The sequence below is a fragment of the Corythoichthys intestinalis genome, chromosome 12, assembly GCF_030265065.1.
Source record: "Corythoichthys intestinalis isolate RoL2023-P3 chromosome 12, ASM3026506v1, whole genome shotgun sequence".
Classification (NCBI taxonomy): Eukaryota; Metazoa; Chordata; class Actinopteri; order Syngnathiformes; family Syngnathidae; genus Corythoichthys; species Corythoichthys intestinalis.
This window is the reverse complement of record NC_080406.1, coordinates 39195521-39219275: the sequence shown is the minus strand read 5'-3', so window position 1 is coordinate 39219275 and position 23755 is coordinate 39195521. Positions and strand designations below refer to the sequence as shown.

The 23755-nt window shown below is 37.9% G+C and overlaps 1 protein-coding gene across 4 annotated transcripts in view; it reads left to right on the top strand.

The window, feature by feature from the left end:
* cxcr4b (chemokine (C-X-C motif), receptor 4b) overlaps nucleotides 1–14491 on the top strand; it is an 85439-nt gene extending 70948 nt beyond the window's left edge. The window contains exons 1-3 of one of the 4 annotated variants that reach the window (XM_057851855.1): nucleotides 12642–12720; nucleotides 12938–13147; nucleotides 13230–14491. In XM_057851855.1, the coding sequence (XP_057707838.1) occupies nucleotides 13024–13147; nucleotides 13230–14065 (960 nt within the window). In that variant the 5' untranslated portion in view covers nucleotides 12642–12720; nucleotides 12938–13023 and the 3' untranslated portion in view covers nucleotides 14066–14491. Of the gene's footprint in view, nucleotides 1–12641; nucleotides 12721–12937 lie in introns of those variants that run through there. The other 3 variants (XM_057851854.1, XM_057851853.1, XM_057851851.1) reach the window with 3 other exon arrangements.
* The last annotated feature ends 9264 nt before the right edge of the window (nucleotides 14492–23755 follow it).

Genomic DNA, 23755 nt, shown 5'->3' with positions numbered 1-23755 from the left:
GGTCTCAAAATTGGTAGGGACGACATGGCATAAATAACTTGTATGTACACTTTTTGCTGGGGACAGGACATTCTTAATGATCAATGCAAAATAAATCTGTATACTAACTTTTATGTGTATTGGTTCAGCCTAGACCGTTCAATTCAAACCTTTGTTTAAGAAAAATTACTAAAGAAGCAATTTGAAAACTTCCAGGTTTTTTTTAGGATTTTATTAGCAAATTTAACTTGCATTATTTGAACATAAATTATAATAACATACACAATAAATAGAAACTTGTTAATCATCCCTTAACTATCCAGGAATGCAAAAAAATAAAAAATTGTCTTAATACCACTCAACATTGCCTCAATAAAGAAATTAAATATAACTGAAAATCTTTGTCAGGAAATAACAAAAAATATTTTAAAAAATAAAAAATTGAGCCGTTTTCCAGGTACACTCCTGCTTTTGTCAACAAGCACAACCAAACTAAAAAAAAAATAATTAAAGCCCCTGTGGGGTGCTTTAAGCTTTAAGACTCTTTAAGCAGCGACATATTCGACTTTTGCAGGTTAGCAAGTTCACAGTTTAATGTTATGCTAACTCTGATGCAGGTCAGACTTTCAGTAGCAAAATTTGTGGTGTGTTCCCCACTTCCATAACATTGACATATTTTTACATTTCTTACAGTGGCTGCTGCTGGCTGGGAAAAAAAAAACTTCTAATATCTTTAATATCTAATGTGTGGGTGTCTGTGGGGGGTCCAAGTCATTAGCCAATCAAATGTGCGTTTAGGAGGAAAAAAATGGACCGGCACATTCAGCAAGTGAAAAGAGGTACATGTAAATCTGAACATAATTAAAATAATTCACTTAATAATGATGGGGTCAATTGCAACAATTAGAACATATGGGAAGTGGTGGAAGTCTGTGGGGACAATGTGAGCATCCTAAAAAGTTGCTTGTGTTTTGTCCCTACCGTCCCTATGCAAACCTACGCCCTTGGTGTTCTTTCTCTGCCCCAGATGCACCCTCCCAGCAATTTTGACAACTTGTTTATCTGAATTAATGTTCATTATTTTCTCAATATTTTAGTGTTTACCATTTGCTAATTTGTCTGTGAAGATCTTTGGCATCTTTTTCTGATGATTTACGACTATAAATACATTTCACTTCACTTGACTCTAAATGATAAACTTATCCCTAGACTGCAACCATATTTCTCATACAAGCAATTCGGTTTGAAATATCTTCAAAAATATATTGGATTTTGTTGGCCTTAATTTTTTTGTAACCTTCATCTTTAACTTGTTTTGAAAAGGTTAGTATTAATAGAAAATTTGCTGAGCACAGAAAAGGAAAACGTAATGGTTCAAAGGTGACAGATTATAGTGAGTAAATCATTTTATTAATAATTTCAAAGAAGAATAATGTTATGGGCATTGTTTTGACTAATTAGTGTAATTGTGACACTTTGTGCATCGTGAGTGCACGGTGTGTTTGACAATTTTTCTAGAGCCGATTTTTCACTATACGTGAGTACGCATTGTGAGTGAGGCTTTCTTTCTTGTCTGCTACCGAGTCTGTATAGTTAACATCTGAAGTCAACTTGACATGAAAGGCTGGAAGATATTTTTTTACAACACCCATGAAAAGTGAATGTGACATTAAAGGAAAGGTGTCATTATGAGGAAATTATCCAGTGGATGGATAAGTTGCAGCTGGAGAAATGCTGTTAACTGCTCACCGCTGCTCTCTTTCCTTTATCTTGCTGGCATTCTTCTATCTCATTTCAATAGCCATTCTTCGGTGAAGAGCCCCCTTCGCTGCTGTTCACACTTCTTGTGATTTGTATTCTAAGTAGCTCGCAGATCTTTTGTATGCCGAGGCAGATAGCAATCTGAATCCTCGTGCCGACAGTGGAGATAGCAGTCACCCTGCCAGAGCTGAATGGTGGGGTTCTTGTTTATTCTAAAGGGGGATCCCTTAAATCAAAATGGTACAGTGCAATAATATTCATGTACATGCTAACTCCATAGTGAAGCATTTATTGGAGTGATTATAATTCATATAATTGCTCAAAGATTAGTTGGATTTGGACAGAAGGAAGTTAAACTAATAGCAACTGATAATTTACATTTTAATAGGTACATTCATAAGCAAATTGGATCAGATAGTTAATTTTGTAAAATGTTCTTCAATCCACAGTTATGCAGCCACAAACTGAAATTGCGCATGTAATCGGGCAGAAAGTCTTTAATTTTCAGTTAAAAAATCATCACACATACAGACACTTTGACCGTCCATAAAATTGTTGTCTGTGGTGATAAAATAAGGGTAGTCCCTGGTTTACGAACAAGTGCCGTTCCTACGCTGGCGACGTAACCCGAATTTCCGCCAGAAATTAACCCATAGTGTCCCTAATCTCAAAATATCAAAAAACATGTATTATACGTAATATTAATGAAATAACTAGACAAATCTTTTTTGTGCGTGTGCAACCTTTGGAGTTCCCCCTCTGCCAGCCACAGTCCAATCAGTTTTTATTTTTTATATTTTTATTTGGGGGGGGGGGGGCGGTAAAAAATAAAAAATTCTGTTACTGTACATAGTGGTGTTCAATTAAGATACAGTATTTGTATTTTTCTAGCCATATAAGTGGAGTTTAGACTCAAAAGTGAATGTGTTCTGTTGCGCTTTTTCAGAGAGGATAAAGGATATATGCCACTAACTCATTGGCTGCAATTGATGGGGATAGACATCCAATCCATTTGGGTTGGCAGGGGCGAATGGTTTATTTGCCTATGCCAGCCCAAATTTGATTGGACGTCTGGTGCCACCAATTGCACTGAAAAATGAGCATTTGTAGCCAGTCCTCCCAGTTTAAACAAATTGCACATTAGTTGTCATTGCAGGTTAGCATTAAGCCAGCAGACAATCGCAAGACGAACTTAATTTAGCTTGATAAAATAGAAGATGTGTAGTTGACTTACTTTCATGATTTTTTTTCTGCAAGTAAATTTCATCTGGGAGTAGCAAAATCAGCTTGAAGCAAGCATATTTTATAAATAATAATAATATTTTTCCTTTTCTACATTACGCTCATGCTGTTTTAAATAAAAGACCAAACATCACCTGAATGATGACTCGTGTCTTGAAAAAGCCTGGGTCACTCAGAAGTCGAGCTGTGCTGTTATTTCATTTTATAGTTGACTTTTTCAACTGCTTATGTTTTGTTCAACAGCATTTTAAGGGATTTTGAGGATAGAAGTCCAAAACAATAACTCCAAGTAACAGAAATTTTAAAAAATAAAGAACAATTTCACCGGTGAGCGAGTGAAAGTGAAGACGAAATAGTGCAAAGCGATGAAACCCAGGAGTTGTGCTTACCGACTGATAACACAGCAAATGCTTGAGTCTGGATAGTGTTGATAAGAGCCACATAGCAATACAGTGGCCTTTCTCCGAGCAACAGAATCTCCCTGTTCCTCTCCTCGGGAGTACTTTTGAGGACACCAAACACAAAAGATTATTGCAAAATCCCTTTGATAAGCTTCTGAAGTGTTTGTGAAGTCAATAAATAAATATGTGTATGACTGATGAATGTTGGTCATTAGATGATTATCTTTTGTCATTTCTAAGCTGCTGATTTATTTTTCTATAAGTCTTAGGGCTGAAATCAACTTGTTGAATAATTTCCGTTCTGTGTACGTGTGGATGTTTTGGCAAAACAGTCAAATAAATAACAGGAATCAGGGATGTTGAAGCTTCTGCATCCACCCGTGACAGCCACACTTTTTAGAGCGTCAAGAGTGTTTATTATTGTTTGAAAGAACTTCTCTATTTTTATGTATCGCACCACTCTCACTGTTGCATAACACCTTGCTGTTGTTGTTTTGAAACTCACAGCTGTAAATTGAGCTGAGTTTTTGGGTAGAGTAGTATACTGTAGGTCAGGGGTGTCCAAACTTTTTGCAAAGGGGGCCAGATTTGGTGTGGTAAAAATGTGGGGAGCCGACCTTGGCTGACGTCCTTCACGCGGAACAATATATTTAAGCAAATTTTAGCAAGCCATTCTGTGTGTCACATTTGCTTTAATTTTTTTTTTTTTTTTAATTAATAATTTCAACAATCTCGCAACTAGCGTTTGTGGCATTCTCTTTCGACTCTCGGGATCTTGCGAAATACTGTTGCTGTGAAATTAAACTAGCTTCAAGTTGCTTCAATTTCTCGCTGCGTATCTACCCTGTAATCTTGTCGTACATGTCAGCGTGTCTTGTTTGGTAATATCGCCTCAAATTGAACTCTTTAAAAACAGCGACTGTCTCTTTGCAAATGAGACAGACACAGTTGTTGCATATTTTAGTGAAGAAATAGTACAATTTCCACCTATCCTTGAAGCGTCGGCCATCGCACTCAACTTTGTTTTTTGTTGTTGATTGTTGCCATTTTAGAAAATTGGAAGTCAAGGGTCACACGGGGTAATGTTGCTTAGAGGGCTGCTGCCTTTTAGTGGGTAAATGAGGAGAAGAATTTAATGTGTAAGCAGTACTGCTGACCAATTTAATAAATCTGTGTGTGGGCCAGACATTACTGATCTTGTGACAGAGGCTGGGGGCCAGATGAAATTTGACCACGGGCCGCATTTGGCCCCCGGGCCGCACTTTGGACATGTCTGCTGTAGGTGGAGCATAAATTGTAATCCTTTACAGGCCTAAAAGGTGACAAGATGTGAAGTGTCAGGTTTAGTGAAATTGTCCTTTCCCCGATCTGCATTTTTATTTTTATTTGTAGATGTTCAAAACATGTTGCTTTTAACCCTTTCAGAGACAGTGGTCACTACAGTAGGTGTCTAAAACTCAATTTATTGGAGGAGGAGGCTGGAAATAAAAGTCAGAGCTGCATCGAATACTCCCTAAAAAGGGACTAACGTTGCTAATTCCTTTTCGCTAACTTGTAAATATAAGAAACACCAAAAGTTATCGTTAGTTTAACTCATTCACTGCCTGCCTAGTTCAGAGTATGTGTTGTGGTAGCTAGTAAAACAGGGCAATTGATACAGTATTGATAACATCAATGACAGCCAAAGTGTAAAGCTATGTGAGGTCACAGGATATTTATAAAATAAACCAAGTACATAAATTAATTAATTTTTTTTCTTGTTTTTTTAAGTTTCATTTTTTTACAATTCATATTATTTTATTTAGAAATATTTATAGTTTTTTATTACTAACGACTTTTTTTTAATTGCCTTATTTTCTATTTTTTTTTTTAATTTAAATAATAGTGCTTTTTTTTTTTTTTTTTTTAATGCATCCTAAAATTCATTCATTCATTTTATCTCAGATTATTGATTTTTTTTTTTTTTTTTTTTTTTCCCCATCCCACAATGTGTGAGGTAACACTTACTACTTACTACAGTTGAATGTCAAATAGTGGGCAAAAATTATCATCGTATGGGCCGCAGTTGGCCCACGGCCCACAAATTTGAGACCCCTGTCCTGTATGAATGGGGGGGGGAATCGTTCAAGAAAAAAATAATCATTAATTGTGCACAGAAAGGGTTAAAACTTGCTTGCAACAAATGAAATCAATGACATATATCAATGTATAAAATCTATCACCGGTCTCACATTTCAAAGACACGGCTTAACATTTGCATGTCTCATAGTGCAAGATTAGGTTTCAGACAACCGCCAGCTTGCTCTCCGAGGACAGAGGCGTGTTCGGTGTGGCCGGGGCCTGTCATCACTAACTTAAGTGAAATCAGAGAGGATTGGCAAAACTGCAAGAGAGAGTCAAGTCGTTCGCCCCAAGGCTGTTTGATTGAAATCCCTCATTATAGCATGTGAGGTACTTTGTACATCCACTGGGTTTACTCAGAAATATGGAGTGTAGTCTAAATATAAAGTTGAAAAATAATATTCTTTCATGAAATAGGCTATTCATTTTATGTCATGAAAATGATAATGCGCAATTGATTGTACTTTTAATTATTTGATGAACAAAATAGTAGTAAAAAAAATATATCAATAATGTGTTTTTCTTTGTAAGTGGCTGATTCTTTCTCAATTTAGTAGCCGTAGCTAGTATGTGTGTTCAACATGTCATTTTTATTTATTTATTTATTTACTTATTCCCTGCCAAAAGAATTAAAACACGGTCAGTAACTGCTAGTCGTCCTAATAAAAATGTATTGAATTGGATCAATGGCAGCCAATGAATTAATTCTTTTCGTGCATTTGAAAATTGATGATGGACGTCCAATCATGTGGTTCTTCATCGTTCTGTTGTCACTGATTGACGTCCAATCAATTTGCACTGGGAGGGATGGCAGCGAATGAATGCCCTCCCAGTTCAACTGGATTGAATTTCTATCGCCAGCAATGGCAGCCATTAAGCTAATTGTTGATTTATGTGCCACATGCATGTCTTGTGTGGTGATTTATCACACCTCTGGTTTGTTGGTACAGGGAAATCGAGTGGCCGTTGTCAGAGGTGGGTAGTAACACGTTACATGGACTCTGTTACATTTACTTGAGTAATTTTTTTAGAAAAATGTACTTCTAAGAGTAGTTTTACAAAGCCATACTTTTTACTTTTACTTGAGTAGATTTGTGAAGAAAAAACGCTACTCTTACTCCGCTACTTTGGGCTACACAGGAGTCGTTACATTTTTCCTCTTTATTCTACATATTAGATTTATTTATTTTTTGCTAACGATGCTATTGCCAAGAGTAGCACTACTTATTTCAGCAATGACACGTCGCAACAATAATCACATGACTCCGTTACACCAATCAGACGCAAGCTTGACGTTGTATGATCACGCAAGCCTGTTCAATCACGTGTCTTTAAAGCACAGTAACAAATTAAGTATTTGCGCTGCCCTCAACATGAATCGAAATCTCGGATTTAAAACTCTCTCCCACTCCAGTTTTTATTTGGCACTGATTGAGCACGGAAAACTGGAGATATGGTTCTTTTAATTCCATAATAGTAACTATGAAGGAACTACAGTATTCACTACTCAAACTGTGGAAGTATTTTCTCCACTAGAGGGCAGGGCACTCATGCTCTTTGAACGAATTATGCTTCATTTCTGTTTTTTTTCTCTCTCTTTAATTTAATTTTTTTTTTTCCCCCTTTGGTTTAATGTGGTTGTGTAACGTTCATTGTACAGTATTATAACAACAGTATATATATATATATATATATATATATATATATATATATATATACACAGTTGTGGTCAAAAGTTTACATACACTTGTGAAGAACATAATGTCATGGCTCTCTTGAGTTTCCAGTTATTTCTACAACTCTGATTTTTCTCTGATAGAGTGATCGGAACAGATACTTCTTTGTCACAAAAAACATTCATGAAGTTTGGTTCTTTTATGACTTTCTTATGGGTGAACAGAAAAAAGTGATCAAATCTGCTGGGTCAAAAATATACATACAGCAGCGCTAATATTTGGTAACATGTCCCTTGGCCATTTTCACTTCAATTAGGCGCTTTTGGTAGCCATCCACAAGCTTCTGGCAAGCTTCTGGTTGAATCTTTGACCACTCCTCAATTGGTGCAGTTCAGTTAAATTTGATGGCTTTCTGACATGGACTTGTTTCTTCAGCATTGTCCAAGTTCTCAGTGGGGTTTACAGTGCCTTGCAAATGTATTCGGCCCCCTTGAACCTTGCAACCTTTCGCCACATTTCAGGCTTCAAACATAAAGATATAAAATTTTAATTTTTTGTCAAGAATCAACAACAAGTGGGACACAATCGAGAAGTGGAACAACATTTATTGGATAATTTAAACTTTTTTAACAAATAAAAAACTGAAAAGTGGGGCGTGCAATATTATTCGGCCCCCTTGCGTTAATACTTTGTAGCGCCACCTTTTGCTCCAATTACAGCTGCAAGTCGCTTGGGGTATGTTTCTATCAGTTTTGCACATCGAGAGACTGACATTCTTGCCCATTCTTCCTTGCAAAACAGCTCGAGCTCAGTGAGGTTGGATGGAGAGTGTTTGTGAACAGCAGTCTTCAGCTCTTTCCACAGATTCTCGATTGGATTCAGGTCTGGACTTTGACTTGGCCATTCTAACACCTGGATACGTTTATTTTTGAACCATTCCATTGTAGATTTGGCTTTATGTTTTGGATCATTGTCCTGTTGGAAGATAAATCTCCGTCCCAGTCTCAGGTCTTGTGCAGATACCAACAGGTTTTCTTCCAGAATGTTCCTGTATTTGGCTGCATCCATCTTCCCGTCAATTTTAACCATCTTCCCTGTCCCTGCTGAAGAAAAGCAGGCCCAAACCACGATGCTGCAACCACCATGTTTGACAGTGGGGATGGTGTGTTCAGGGTGATGAGCTGTGTTGCTTTTACGCCAAACATATCGTTTTGCATTGGGGCCAAAAAGTTCAATTTTGGTTTCATCTGACCAGAGCACCTTCTTCCACATGTTTGGTGTGTCTCCCAGGTGGCTTGTGGCAAACTTTAAACGAGACTTTTTATGGATATCTTTGAGAAATGGCTTTCTTCTTGCCACTCTTCCATAAAGGCCAGATTTGTGCAGTGTACGACTGATTGTTGTCCTATGGACAGACTCTCCCACCTCAGCTGTAGATCTCTGCAGTTCATCCAGAGTGATCATGGGCCTCTTGGCTGCATTTCTGATCAGTTTTCTCCTTGTTTGAGAAGAAAGTTTGGAAGGACGGCCGGGTCTTGGTAGATTTGCAGTGGTCTGATGCTCCTTCCAATTCAATATGATGGCTTGCACAGTGCTCCTTGAGATGTTTAAAGCTTGGGAAATCTTTTTGTATCCAAATCCGGCTTTAAACTTCTCCACAACAGTATCTCGGACCTGCCTGGTGTGTTCCTTGGTTTTCATAATGCTCTCTGCACTTTAAACAGAACCCTGAGACTATCAAAGAGCAGGTGCATTTATACGGAGACTTGATTACACACAGTTGGATTCTATTTATCATCATCGGTCATTTAGGACAACATTGGATCATTTAGAGATCCTCACTGAACTTCTGGAGTGAGTTTGCTGCACTGAAAGTAAAGGGGCCGAATAATATTTCACGCCCCACTTTTCAGTTTTTTATTTGTTAAAAAAGTTTAAATTATTCAATAAATGTTGTTCCACTTCACGATTGTGTCCCACTTGTTGTTGATTCTTGACAAAAAAATTAAATTTCATATCTTTATGTTTGAAGCCTGAAATGTGGCGAAAGGTTGCAAGATTCAAGGGGGCCGAATACTTTTGCAAGGCACTGTAAGTCAGGACCTTAAATCTAGCCTGATTTAGCCATTCCATTACCACTTTTGATGCGTGTTTGGGGTCATTGTCCTGTTGGAACACCCAACTGCGCCCAATAACCAATCTTCGGGCTGATGACTTTAGGTTATCTTGAAGAATTTGAAGGTAATCCTCCTTCTTCATGATCCCATTTACTCTCTGTAAAGCACCAGTTCCATTGACAGCAAAACAGCCACACAGCATAATACTACCACCACCGTGCTTGACGGTAGGCATGGTGTACTTGGGGTTAAAGGCCTCACCTTTTCTCCTCCAAACATATTGCTGGGCATTGTGGCCAAACAGCTCGATTTTTGTTTCGTCTGACCACAGAACTTTCCTCCAGAAGGTCTTATCTTTGTCCATGTGATCAGCAGCAAACTTCAGTCAAGCCTTAAGGTGCCGCTTTTGGAGCAAGGGCTTCCTTCTTGCACGGCAGCCTCTCAGTCCATGGAGATGCAAAACACGCTTGACTGTGGACACTGACACCTGTGTTCCAGCAGCTTCTAATTCTTGGCAGATCTGCTTTTTGGTGATTCTCGGTTGAATCTTCACCCTCCTGACCAATTTTCTCTCAGCAACAGGTGATAGCTTGCATTTTCTTCCTGATCATGGCAGTGACAAAACAGTGCCATGCACTTTATACTTACAAACAATTGTTTGCACTGTTGCTCTTGGGACCTACAGCTGCTTTGACTTTCCCATTGTAGCGTTTGTGGGCGTTTGCATCCAATGAGCCCTATTTAAACGGCCTCAGAGAAGTCAAAATTGCTAATTCGTGTTGCTGTATGTAAATTTTTGACCCAGCAGATTTGATCACTTTTTCTGTTAACCCATAATAAAGTCATAAAAGAACCAAACTTCATGAATGTTTTTTATATATATATAATAAGCAGTTACTCAAAATGATATTGATTATTTGAGTATTCTTTTTACTGGATACTTTTTTACTTGTACTTGAGTACATTTTACATGACTACTTTTACTGTTACTTTAGTACCGTAAATTTCGCACTATAAGGCACACCTGACTATAAGCCACCACCCACAAATGTGACACGAAAACGGCATTTGTTCATAGATCATACGACTGTCATAAGACCAAATGAACCACCTTGATGCTTTGAAGCAATAGGCTGCAAAGCTTCATTGATTCAAGAAGCTTCATTTGGCCATCACTGCTCCCTTGGGGGAGACGGTCAACCTCTGCTACCACCCGCTTTCAAAACTGTTGTTGTCCAACATACCTCTTAGCATGCATTGCAGCGCTCCAGTTGTAAATTACAATAACAAAATTCATGATATGTGCTAATTATTCATTCAGTTACTGTTCCAGTTATTTCATTAATTTCTAGTTATTTTATTTGGTAACACTGACAGTGACGCCATAAGACTGTCATTAGACAATAATAAGTATGACATGAAACTGTCAGGAGCGTTAATTAATGCTTATAACAGATGTCATTTAGTGTGATCCGGCAAATTATCTCACTTTTGAATGGATTTAAAAGATCCGAGCTGGACATAAATGGAGTTAGTAACATTATTTGCCGGGTGACACTTAATGACATCTGTCATAAGCATTCAGTAATGCCCATGATAGTGTCATGTCATAATTACTACAATCTTATGATGCCGCTATCAAATAAAGTGTTACCAAATACTAAAACTAGCAATTAATGAAACAACTGGAACAGTAAATTAATAAATAATTAGCACAGAACATGAATTTTATTATTTATATCTGGAGCGCTGCAATGCATGCTAGGAGGCATGTGTTACCTATTGCCCAAATAAAGCAACAAATTAGCCACACTGGACGATAAGCCGCAGCATTCAAAATGAAGGAAAAAAGTAGCGGCTTGTCATCCGAAAATTACAATAATATTATTTTGAAGTAACGCTACTCTTACTTGAGTAAAATTTTTGGCTACTCTACCCTCATCTGGCCGTTGTGCATAATTGATTTATCATATTAGCCCGAATATAAGACGGTGTTTTTTGCTTTGAAATAAGACTGAAAATGTGGGGGTCGTCTTATATTCGCGGTCTAGACATTATACCCATTCACGACGCTAGATGGCGCCAGATATCATTGAAGCGATGTTCTGTCATGACAGATCTCAGCTACTCTCAAGTTTAACCAGTTCGCATTATTTTATTGCAATGTTTTTCCTTATTCAGATTTGTTTCAAGACTACAGTTACAGTTAGACTTCACTTTGATGGTTAATGCAGTTATTGCAATTTTGTTGTTTTATCACAATAGATTGGTTTATTTACATTTCAAAAACCAGAATCCATTCATTTACGAATGTGATTGCACTTTAGTTTACATATTTAAATGTTCACATATTAAGATTTGAATGAGGGAAAATAGCATGTTTTTTCTCTCAAATATATTGTTGTAATCATTTGTGTCAGATGTACTGTAATTATTTTTTTGTATAAAAAATTAATTTGGTGGTGTTCAAAAAGTCTTTTTTTCAAACTTGAGTCTTCAAAAAGAGGGGGTCGTCTTATAATCAGGGCCGTCTTATATTTGGGCCAATACTGTAAATATTACGCAAGTATTCCAATTAGTAAAACTTGATTAATAAAAATGTATTTTGTGAGCATCACAATTCTAACATTGACTTTATTCAGCATCAAAATTCAGCCAGAACGGAAAATTCAGTTGCAAAGAATTCTGTTGCAAAAGTTCAGTCGCAAAATAACTTGTTTCAAAAAATTGTGTCACAGAAAAGAATCAGTCAAAAAAATTTCAGTTGCAACATCTGGGTAAATTTTTTTACTGAATTGTGACAATGAAAAAAATTCAGGGTAAAAATTTCAATACCTTGTGTTACAAGTTAAAAATTTTAAACTACTGCAGGCACAGATTTACTTGTAATCATATATTATCATATCACCCAGCACTAACTGTAGACATAACACTAAGGAGATTCACATTCTGCTGAAATTACATACATTTTAGATTTTGTGAATAATGTTTGAATTTCAATAGAACAAATTTCTAGAATGAGCATGATGTTATTATAAAAATGTTTAATATTAGTTGGAGAATATGCTTGTGTGTGAGAGAGAAAGTATAACTTAGTTTAGGTAATTTGCATACAGGCATGTATGTATGTGCGTACACATTAAGGAATGTAAACGGTGTTGCATTCGAAATGGTTCAGTACATATCTCCGTTTCATAGATGAGTCAGTTTTGAGACTTAACTTTGACTTCAGTCTTTATAAAGTCCTCCTGTTTTTGGAACAGTACCGCCTCCTTCAGGGGAGGGGACGAGGGGGAGTGGGGGGGGGGGGCAGCCACACCATTTATTGAGGCGCTAAGCAGCCACTCACAACCACAACACGCTGTTCAGATCCCCTCACACATTGCAGTACAGTTTCATTCACTTGTTTTTTTTTACTTGGAGGTGAGTTTTGTTGTTGTTCTTGCTTTTTTTAATCTCATAAAGAATGCAATTGTGTTTCTGAAAGAACAAAGTTTTTGTGCTGAAGATTTCTTTTTTTTTTTTTTTTTAAAGTTTTTAGATAATTTTGTGTTTTTCTTTATCTGTTATGCAGTTTTTCTTTATGTAAAGCATTCAATTGCCTCATATAACTGTCCTCTCAATGCTTTTTCTAATTTAGGTTGCAATGGCCTTCTACATATTTGACAACAACTCAGACAACATGTCAGAGGAGTCTGGAGACTTTGAATTGGACTTTCAGGAGCCATGCGGCCGAGCACTAGGCAAAAACTTCAAGAAGATTTTCCTGCCGGCTGTTTTTGGGATTATAATTATTCTTGGCGTCATTGGAAATGGATTAGTCGTTATCGTGATGGGCTACCAGAAAAAGGTGAAAACAATGACAGACAAGTACCGGCTGCATCTGTCTGTGGCTGACCTCCTGTTTGTCTTCACACTTCCTTTTTGGGCAGTGGATGCAGCAAGAAACTGGTACTTTGGAAGTTTTCTTTGTGTGTTTGTGCACATGATCTACACTGTCAACCTGTACAGTAGTGTGCTCATCCTGGCCTTCATCAGCCTGGACAGATACTTGGCTGTTGTCAGGGCCACAAACAGCCAAGCCACGAGAAAGCTCCTGGCGAGCAAAATAATCTACGTCGGTGTCTGGCTGCCTGCCACGATCCTTACCGTACCTGACCTGGTGTTTGCCAGAACGCAAGACACAGGTTTGTCAAACTTCTTATTGTTGAACAATGAAAGCATGGAAACGGGCGACTCCAGGATCATCTGCCAGCGCATTTACCCAGAGGAGAGCAGCCTTACGTGGACGGTGGTTTTCCGTTTCCAGCACATCCTTGTGGGCTTCGTGCTGCCTGGGTTGGTCATTCTTATCTGCTACTGCATTATTATCACCAAGCTGTCACAAGGAGCGAAAGGGCAAGCGTTAAAGAAGAAAGCCCTGAAGACCACAGTCATCCTTATCCTTTGCTTCTTCTGCTGCTGGCTGCCTTACTGCTTGGGCCTCTTTCTGGACACCTTGATGATGCTCGACGTGGTCACGCCTTCGTGTGACCTGGAACAAGCGGTGGAGAAGTGGATCTCAGTTACTGAAGCTTTAGCTTATTTCCACTGCTGCCTTAACCCTATCCTCTATGCTTTCTTGGGAGTTAAATTCAAAAAGTCTGCCAAGAGCGCATTGACTGTGAATAGCAGATCGAGTCAGAAAGCATCTCTCATGACAAAAAAGCGCGGGCAGATTTCATCAGTGTCGACTGAGTCAGAGTCATCGAGTGTTTTGTCAAGTTAACTCGACTGAACTTTTGAAATGTGAGACTTAAAACTAAGCCTTAACTCAACATTATACTACAATTTTTATCTAAAAAAAATACAAGATACTTTTCACTTTGCTTGCATTGTAAGTTTGGTTTTCCTTTGATCTTGATCGTCAATTTTTGTTTTTGTAAAAACTGAAACGTCATGTTAGGTCAGACATAGAATGCCTTTACTGTGAGGGGATGTAGCTGCTTTCAGAAACTGTAAATAGTTTGAAGAGTTTTGTGTTTTCGCACTTAATTTGTGTGATTATCTGAGAGCTTTTATTTATTGTTGTCATTCACACTGGAAGATTTGTGATGGAAACAAATTGCATGCTGCTGTTGGAACCTTTTTTACATTTAAATGTGTGTTTGCATTGGTGTGTTTTGTTTGATTTTTTTACCGGAAAATAAACAAATTTGATGCTTCTTATATTGATTGTGTCGCGTGTGTTTTCACTCAAGTAGCTTTTGATGACCCTGGGGATTGGGGGATGGGGCATGTGTGTTGGTGGGCGGAAACAAGGAGTCTCCTAGCACAAATGTCCCCACCTGATCTAAGTGGAAAGCAGAAGGAGAGCTGTGCAGACCCTGTAATTGCAAGAACATCTGTGCACCTTTATCCTAAGCAGCTCTGACACCAATTTTAAGAGTCTTCCATTATAATTAAAATCCATATGGTGTGCTAAGGAAAGCAAAAACAAAGCAAAGTTCATCTTTGACCTCACTCATTTTGCTCTCTTGACATTTATCGCTTGTATAAGCTACAAGTGTTTAACCTTTTAAACATGGTCAACAGTTAAGTCCTTAACCATTGTTTTTATATAAAGGGTTATAAATTCTAAAACTGTAAATAAGCTGTCAAATTCTTTGTTCTGTATTAACCCTTTATATCAGAGGTCTCAAACTTGTGGCCGGAGGCCATTTTGTGGCCTGCGAGAAAATATTCTGTTGCCTGTTAAAAAAAGAATCCAAAATGCAAGTTAAAATATATATATGTATATATTATAAAAAGTAATTCTCAATAAAATTATTTTGAAAATTTATAATATACTAGTATATTTTAATTTTTAAAAAATTACAAAAATATCCAAATTATATAATTGTACAGAATAAAATACATAATTTACATATAAAAATCTAATTAAAGAGTACATTTTAAATAAATGAACACTAAACCCATCTAAAAAAGATAAATGTATTTATAAATAATATAAAATTACTTTTTTAAATTATTAATTACATATATTTTTAAATGAATTATACATAAATTAGAGGTAAAAAAAAAAGTGTTGGTCACATGTATTTTTCTCTTGGAATTTATTTATTTATTTATTCATTATTATTATTTTTTAAATCTCTTATGGCCTAATATAGGTCAAGCTAATGATAACTTTTGGTGGGGTTTTTACTAATTAGTTGGTCAAAGTGAATTAGTAACAATAGTCCCTGATTGGGGAATCCTTGAAGCAGCTGAGACTCTAGTTCCAAAGGTTTGAGAACCCTGCTAGAGATGATAAGTAATAAATTCTGTTACATCCGTTGACACCCAAATTAGTAAATTTTCAACATTTGGTGTGGTGACAGATTGACGTTCAAGTTGGAGACTAAAGGAAGCTGACAACAATAGATGTCAAGAAGAATGGAGCCGCTAAATGGCTGCTGTGCAATGCAACGTTGGCCCTCCTTTCAGCAAACCAATGGCGGTACATTTCCATTTCTTTACATGTAAAAAGGTGTGAAGTGCCTCCATCAAGTCAGATACTTAATGGATATTTGTGGCCTCTCAGAAAGAAACAGGATAAAACCCAGAGGTGGTTCTTCAGTTGGAAATGTTCCCAAATGACTCCAGATTTGCATAAGACCTTGAGTGCCTTGCAGCCGGTGTGGGGAGAGATCTTAGGTTAACACGTCACTGTGTTCATCCAAAGCCTTTTCATCTGCTTCTTTCGCTGTCAGAAAGCATCAGCATTTGACTGGTGAATCACATTATTATACACAGAAATATACTGAGGCACACAAACGGCTCGATCCAGGGAGAAGATTGTCCTCCGAAGGACAAACTCGTGTAAAAAAGAGACGTTTTGCTTAGGGAAGTAAGAGACCACCTCATTTTATTATTAGTTTTTTTTTGTACTTGTTTAGAATTTCAACGGCATTCTTAAGCCTTTATCGGTCACTCATTGTCTGCCATTGACAGATCTAGAAATCCAATCCTGGGGAGAGGCCGGCAGTATTTAATCGCTGCCACCTCCCAGACAAAATGGATTGGATGTCTAGCCCCATCAATGCCAGCTAAATATTACTGTGATTATCGCTAAGAAGTAGCACACTCTAGAAAGGTGTAAAGACCATGGTTCATGACGGATCATAGCTAGCCCTCGCAATTTAAATGAAATGGGCATCAATGGTTGTCAAGTAGGCCATTGTATACCAAAATGAGTGTTGTTACGTCTGTCTATGTGTTTTGATCCACCGTTTGTGTCCAAATATCAACTGCTTGAAGGATTATAACACCTAAACTATTGATGCTATTATTTATGTAAAACTGACTATCCTTACATTGCTCATATCTTAACTTTTGCTTTCAAGTTCATCTGGGTCGCATCTTGAAAAACTCATCATCGGGTCACTCGCAACACTGTGCATAAAGCATAGGCATAGACTTCATAACCTATTGACATGACACGTGAAACGGGGCCAATTCGTAGGGGGCCTATTGTTAAAAACTTCAAATTTTTAAATATTTTCAAAACCAAAGCTGCTACCGACCTAAAACCAAAACAGGCACCTACCTTAGCCATATATAAGTCTCCATGAGCAGCGGCTATGAGTCCCCATGACCAGCGGCATAAAAAAATTCAAAGTTGTTCGCTTATAAAATCCCGATTGATTATTTTTTGTATACGTATAACACAACTTAAAATGGCTATAAAAGTCTCAGATTTTAAACTAGATGCACAAAAATCAACAAATGCAGAGATAATAACCTATATTTTCAGAATCAATAGCAAAATTTAACATATATAAGTGTTTGACCAAAATAGCAACTTAACTTTTTTTTTTAATTTACTGCAAGTTTTCAACAGCTAATAAATCTCTCACTTTGACATCAGAAATGTAATACTTGAGGAAAACATGCAGAATCAATTATAAATAATATGTAAATAGATTATTATTAAAATCTATATACAATCACAACCCATTATAGAATAGAATAGCCCTTTATTATCATTATACACTCTATACCAGGGGTGTCCAAACTTTTTGCAAAGGGGGCCAAATTTGGTGTGGTAAAAATGTGGGGGGGCCGACCTTGGCTGACGTACTTTACGTAGAACAATATATTTAGCCTCCTTTTCCTTTTAGCAAGCCATTCTGTGTGTCACATTTGCTTTATTATTATTTTTTTTTAATTAATAATTTCAACAATCTCGCAACTAGCCTTTGTGGCGTTCTCTTTCGATTCTCGGGATCTTGCGAAATACTGCTGCTGTGAAATTGAACTAGCTTCAAGTTTCTTCAATTTCTCGCCGCGTATCTTCCCTGTAATCTTGTCGTATATGTCAGCGTGTCTTGTTTGGTAATATCGCCTCACATTAAACTCTTTAAAAACAGCGACTGTTTCTTTGCAAATGAGGCAGACACAGTTGTTGCGTATTTTAATGAAGAAGTAGTCCAATTTCCACCTATCCTTGAAGCATCGGCCGTCGCAGTCAACTTTTTTGTTGTTGTTGTTGATTGTTGCCATTTTAGAAAATTGGAAGTCAAGGGTCACACGGGGTAATGTTGCTTGAAAGGATGCTGTCTTTTAGTGGGTAAATGAGGATCAGCATTTAATGTGTAAGCTACTTCATATGCCGGTAGCAGTACTGCTGACCAATGTATTAAGTCTGTGTGCGGGCCAGACGTTATTGATCTTATGACAGAGGCTGGGGGCCGGATGAAATTTGACCACGGGCCGCATTTGGCCCCCGGGCCGCACTTTGGACATGTCTGCTCTATACTGTTAGCGAATGAGGCTAGCGGCCGCCTGACGTAAACAGAGCTTTCGTGGTGAACATTCTTGTGAATAAATGCTTAAATCCCTGAATTCTTCATAGATATGGACGTAAAACGGTCTCGACTCTTGGTTAAAAGCAAAGAAACTGTGCAGTTGGCGTTTATTTTGCGTATATATGTCGAAGTACAATGCTACTCTGTTAAAGAATGAGGCTAGTGACCACCTGACGTAAACTGAGCTTTTCTGGTGAAAATTCTTGTGAATAAATGCTTAAATCCCTGAATTCTTTATCTCATTCACTCCCAGCCATTTTCACCAAAGCAATCCCCTTCACTCCAGGCCGTTTTACTGGATTTTGACTGATTTTGCAAGGCCCACAGAAAATTCTGTTCTATTACTATAGACCCTACTCACCTACGTCACAAAATGACGTGTCGCTGTATCCGGACGCCATATTGTCCGTCATTTTTAAGCCCTATTCTCAATGGTTTCAATTAGTCGTGCAATTTATAGAGCAATTCATGGAAGCCCCGGTGTTATCTGACGCTGTAAACTCATTGGTTGCGTTGTATAAAAGGCGTTATGTGGAAAAGCTTCAGTTTATCCATTCGCCAGATCCATATTTGATGCCTAAATCGATGTTTTTGACATCTGCTACCCTGATATTTACAACTATCTTGTCCACACAAAATCAGCCTATTCTCACGAAAGTTTGAAAAACTTTAGGAGCTTGGAGGCTTATAAATACTTTGTTGCTGGTTGGGTGAAACAGGTCCTCGTCCACGAAAATTCGGCAGGTATCTATCTTGTGCTCGGGAAGGTGAGTTACGAAATTTTCAATTCAAAATCTTTTGTTCTTGCTAACATCCACTGTCAAGTCTAATGTATTTCATGCCATTTGTCAATGGAGCTAGGGCTTTTAATGTTTATATGGTTTAGCGATAGCACTCTCACTACATACATATATGATATGTAATAAATATGAAGTGCGATAGCACTACTCCAGATTGTCCCTAGTTGAATTTATTTTTTGGCTTTTGACTTCAATAGTGAAATTGTAAATTAATTGTATGACAACTGTCTTATTATCCCCTTATAATTATATATTTTCAGGTAGTTCATTCACAACGTCTGAGTGTATGTTGTCGGCGATTAGCCTAGCAATGATCTTAATTGTGGTTGTCAGCCCAAACCCTCTAAATATATATTAAATGCATCTTACCAGATATAAAATGACTACTACATAATCTGTGGTAATCGTTTGGAGCCCAGTTTTCTCGTCGAATTGCAGCAGCCCATCTCGCTCTCCTCTCCGGGTCTCTCGGAATCCGGTAGAACTTCAAGTCTCTCCGTCTATCTTCTCTGTTATTGCAATCGACCGCCACACACGCCTTCACCATTTTGATTACTAATGTTAACGAGCAGAAAAACGCCATAATAGGAGGAATTTACGTAGCGGTAATGCATCAACAGTGACGAGTTGACGGACAATATGGCGCGGGGGCGTGGTTGTGACGTCATGTGTGTAGGGTCTATATAAACATGGAACCCACCAAAAGAAAGATTAGACTCTCTTCTTTCAGCAGGAAATAAAGTAAGTTCATATCTTTTTCCATTCTTTAGATATCAGCATTAGAAAATAGCTTAGTTTGAGCAATTTTCCAATTTCTGATGAAAAAACAGAGAAATTGAGCTTTTTGTGAAAGCATACATTTCAAACATAACTTTGACTTTAACAGAGCTATTTTTTGCTGTAGTTAATCCCAAATATCTGAATAATGTTTTCCTTTTACAAAATAACATAAACAACAAGACAAATATAGCTTTTGATATCAAAGTAACAATTTATCTACACATAACTAACTGAGAGATGACGCTGTTGTGGCCGCGACAGTAGATGTAAACTTTTCCCTCATCACCGCCTGTCTCTGCTCAGCGAGCAGCACGGACTCAACGGCATCGTCTGCTTCACTGGTGGTCCCGGTCGTTCTGCTTGGTCGTCCAGCGCCTGGCATCCCGGGCGTCCTCCCGGTTGTTCTGCTCGATCGTCCGCCGCCTAGCATGAACGTCCATTCGGTCGTCTTCTGTCAGCGCCCTGGCCGTGCGGCCAGCCGTTCGTTCCGTTGAATCGGGTTGCTGGTCTTACCAAATGTGCTACTGCCCTCCAGTGGCCAGTTTTATTGCTTTAAAATGGATTTTCAGCATTGTGATATGGAGCTAAGTTGAATGAGAACCCATAAATGTCGCTTGTGAAAAAAAAATGTAAAAGACGTATAAATACGTCTTTGGGACACTGAAACAATTAAAAATAGAACGTATTTATACGTTTTTGGGAGCAAATGATTTAAAGATATGGATGTAAAACAGTCTCAATTCTTGGTTAAAAGCAAAAACAAACGTGCAGGTAGCATTTATTTCCCATAAATATTGCCAACTATGAGGATAGTCAGTTATGAATATTAGCTGCCTCCATGTGTAAACAAAGAAAAAAATTCCTGCGAATAAATGCTTCAATCGCTGAATTCTTTGTAGATATGGAGGTAAAACTCTCGATTCTTTGTCAAAAGAGCAACAAAACAGGCATTTACGCATCTACGTATTTTACGTATATACCAGTATGTCAAAGAATGACAGCAATGCCGTAGCAGTTCCCATTCTCCCATTGATTTTTTTCACGTTTCAAAATGCATGCATGGTACGAAAAATACATTTACTTTGAATCCTCGAACAAATCACTCTTGAGACAATCCTTCCTGTTTGTCTGCGGTACAGCTTTTGTAGTTATTCAAAAATCCAAGCTTGAATCCAGTTTAGACATGAGCGTGTGCCGTCTTCGCCTGATTATACTAAATGAAGCTCGGCCCCTTCTGATAAGTCGTGACGCAAAGAATCACGAAGTGTCACATTCAAAGGTAATAAAGTAATGGCATAGAAGAAAGTACTGGCTATGCATTGCTGCAAATGACCCTAAGTACCTGATTGAGTGTAGACAATTTAAGTCATGGGTCACATGTCCCCTCACATACATAATTGAACAGGTGTAACCGCATGAATTTGTTAGCTTGTTGTTGGTGCGGAAGATTTTGAATGTAGTGGGTTAAAGGCCAAAGCTGTTGAAAGGATAGGAAATAGTTTTCACCACCTGTGTAAATCCATGGTCAAAATGACTGTCTTATTATCAGTCATGCACACAAATGAAATATCTAAATTCTGATTCTTACAGACTGTAATTATTCCAAAGGGACATTGCAAAGCTGAGATGAATGGAACATAATACTTATGGTTCCCTTGGGGCAGTGACCTGCTTCACTAATAGTCACATTGTTTAGCTGGAAGAGCAAACAGCAGGAAGACTGTTTCCTGCATCAATATCTCATGTGGCCAACAGTCTGAGAAAAGCTTTGATGACCCCCACTGTATTCAAACCACCATCACTTACACTGAAAGCTAAGCTCACAACGCTCTCTTGATACCGAATGCCCTCAGTGCACTCAACAATGGCGAAAGAGGATAGTCAACTGAGGGCGACAGTTAAATGTTCACATACAATTGCTCTTAAGGTCACTATCTGTGGTTGGTACGTTAAGGCACCACTGTAAATTGCTACTGCGACTAAAACACAGCTATTGAAATATTTTAGGTACATATAGCTTTATAATTGCATATGGATTTGTTTGATGGTGGCAAAGCACTACTTTTATATTGGACAGGACTTGGGTCTTAGTCACGAACAATGATTGAGTTTATCCCCAAAATCAGGTAATTGATGAATTCACAATTTTTAGTTACAGAGGTTTTTGACGTGACGTCGCCGCACTTCCACTAAAATGGCAATGCCCATCTTGGACATGACACCATGCTTGTCACTTGTACACACGCCATACTTTGGCTAAAGGTGGAAAAGCGCTATATAAGTATAACACCATTTACCATTTACTATTTACAAGGCCACGTTTAAGCGGCGATCTCCTTTCAAATTAGATACGCCACGACAAAATATGAAATGCTGAAGTACTGTGTAGCATTTGGCTGCACAAACGTGCAGGAGATTTAGAATAATCTGCACTTTTACCGGATCCCAAAAGAGAATGAGCGACGTGAAGAGTGGTTGGCTGCCATCAAACGGGTAAACTTCTTCCCAACTGACGGTTCGAGGCTGTGTAGCGCCCATTTCATAAGAAGTATGCAAATTTATCATTATCATTTTTAATAATGCCAATATTTGGCCGTGTTTGGCCGCTGGACCAAGCTACCACTGAGCCAGGGATGATGCTTCAAGAGGAAAGCCTCGCACTTCTGCGTGCAGAGAGAAATAAAATCTAACTAAGAATGGCTTTGTTCTAAAGTGATGTGTGTGATCTGCGTGCGCTCGAGTGTAGAAATGTAATTCACTAACTTATGTGCATTTGTCCTGTTTTTATTTCTTTATTATATTTATTCATTGCAGGAGAGAAAAGCAACAATCCTCTGTCACCTGATTACGTGCCATCCATCTTTAGCTATGTGAAAACTCCTGAGAAACAAAAGATGGGTGTATTGCAGACCTTCAACTGACACCAGAAAGTAAAGAAACGAATGCGGAAGACGGCGCCCCTTTCTGATGCTATAATTGTGTTGCTCCCTCATGCAAAATTAAAAATAAGTGCCATTCTAATAAATAACACAATATGAAATAAATAATTGTATATACAGTACAGATTTTAAAGGAATTGACTGGTAAATACAGCATTTTGATGATAGTTTCCAGTGGTGTAAAGTGGAACAATTCAAAATACTATATGGACGAGACAGAGAGGAATATTTATTATGCTGTCCTATGCATTTCTTATTTGCTGTCTGGTGACAAGTCCGCATGCACTTCTTATTTCCCGTCTGGCGACAGCCGATAAGTCTGCTTAAAATCTACGTGTAGGTAAAGTACATGAAAAAGTCACTCAGGAAACTGACAACGATGTAAACATTTGACGTGGACATCTAGCCTTGTCAAAGGAATGGCGTACGGCACGCTAAACCTATTAATTCTGTCCGAAAATAATGTCCCCGGTGCCAAATTCACAGATAAAGATGTGGAAGAACATACAAATGTTCAGTTAGAGAGATGGCTTGAGTGTCGAGGGCTGAAAAAGACGAAAATAGAAACGAGCCAACCTAAGCTTAGCCTTAGCTTTTTCATAGACACCTTTTTCTTACGCCACTGACAATGACATAGTCCTCTTTCAACAATTCCTCCTTTACCACCATATGCCCTGTCTTTTTTATATATTATATCCTCTGGTTGTCTTACGTCTCTGACCGTTCTTTTGGGCAATTTACATTGCTATTTTTGTGTAGCAATCGCAAATGCTATTCGCTGACAGCCAACGAACACTTTTAATTTTTTCATTAATAACAAATCTTGATTCTATAATTTATTTACACTTCCCCCTTACAAAAGTTGTTTTTTACAACAGAAAAGGAAACAGTGGCAGTCAGATACCATTTTAATCCTTTTAAGGTCATTCATTGTCAGACAGAAGCAGCAAGACAAAACACCACAGTAAAAATTAAGTAAAAAATATCAAAATGGCTTACCTCTTGTCCTCTGAAGGAACATGCCAACCCAATAAAATGTTTACTGCAGATGAAATGTGAATGGCTTCAGCTTGCTGGCGTTAAACGCCCGCTCAACTTAATCCGTTCT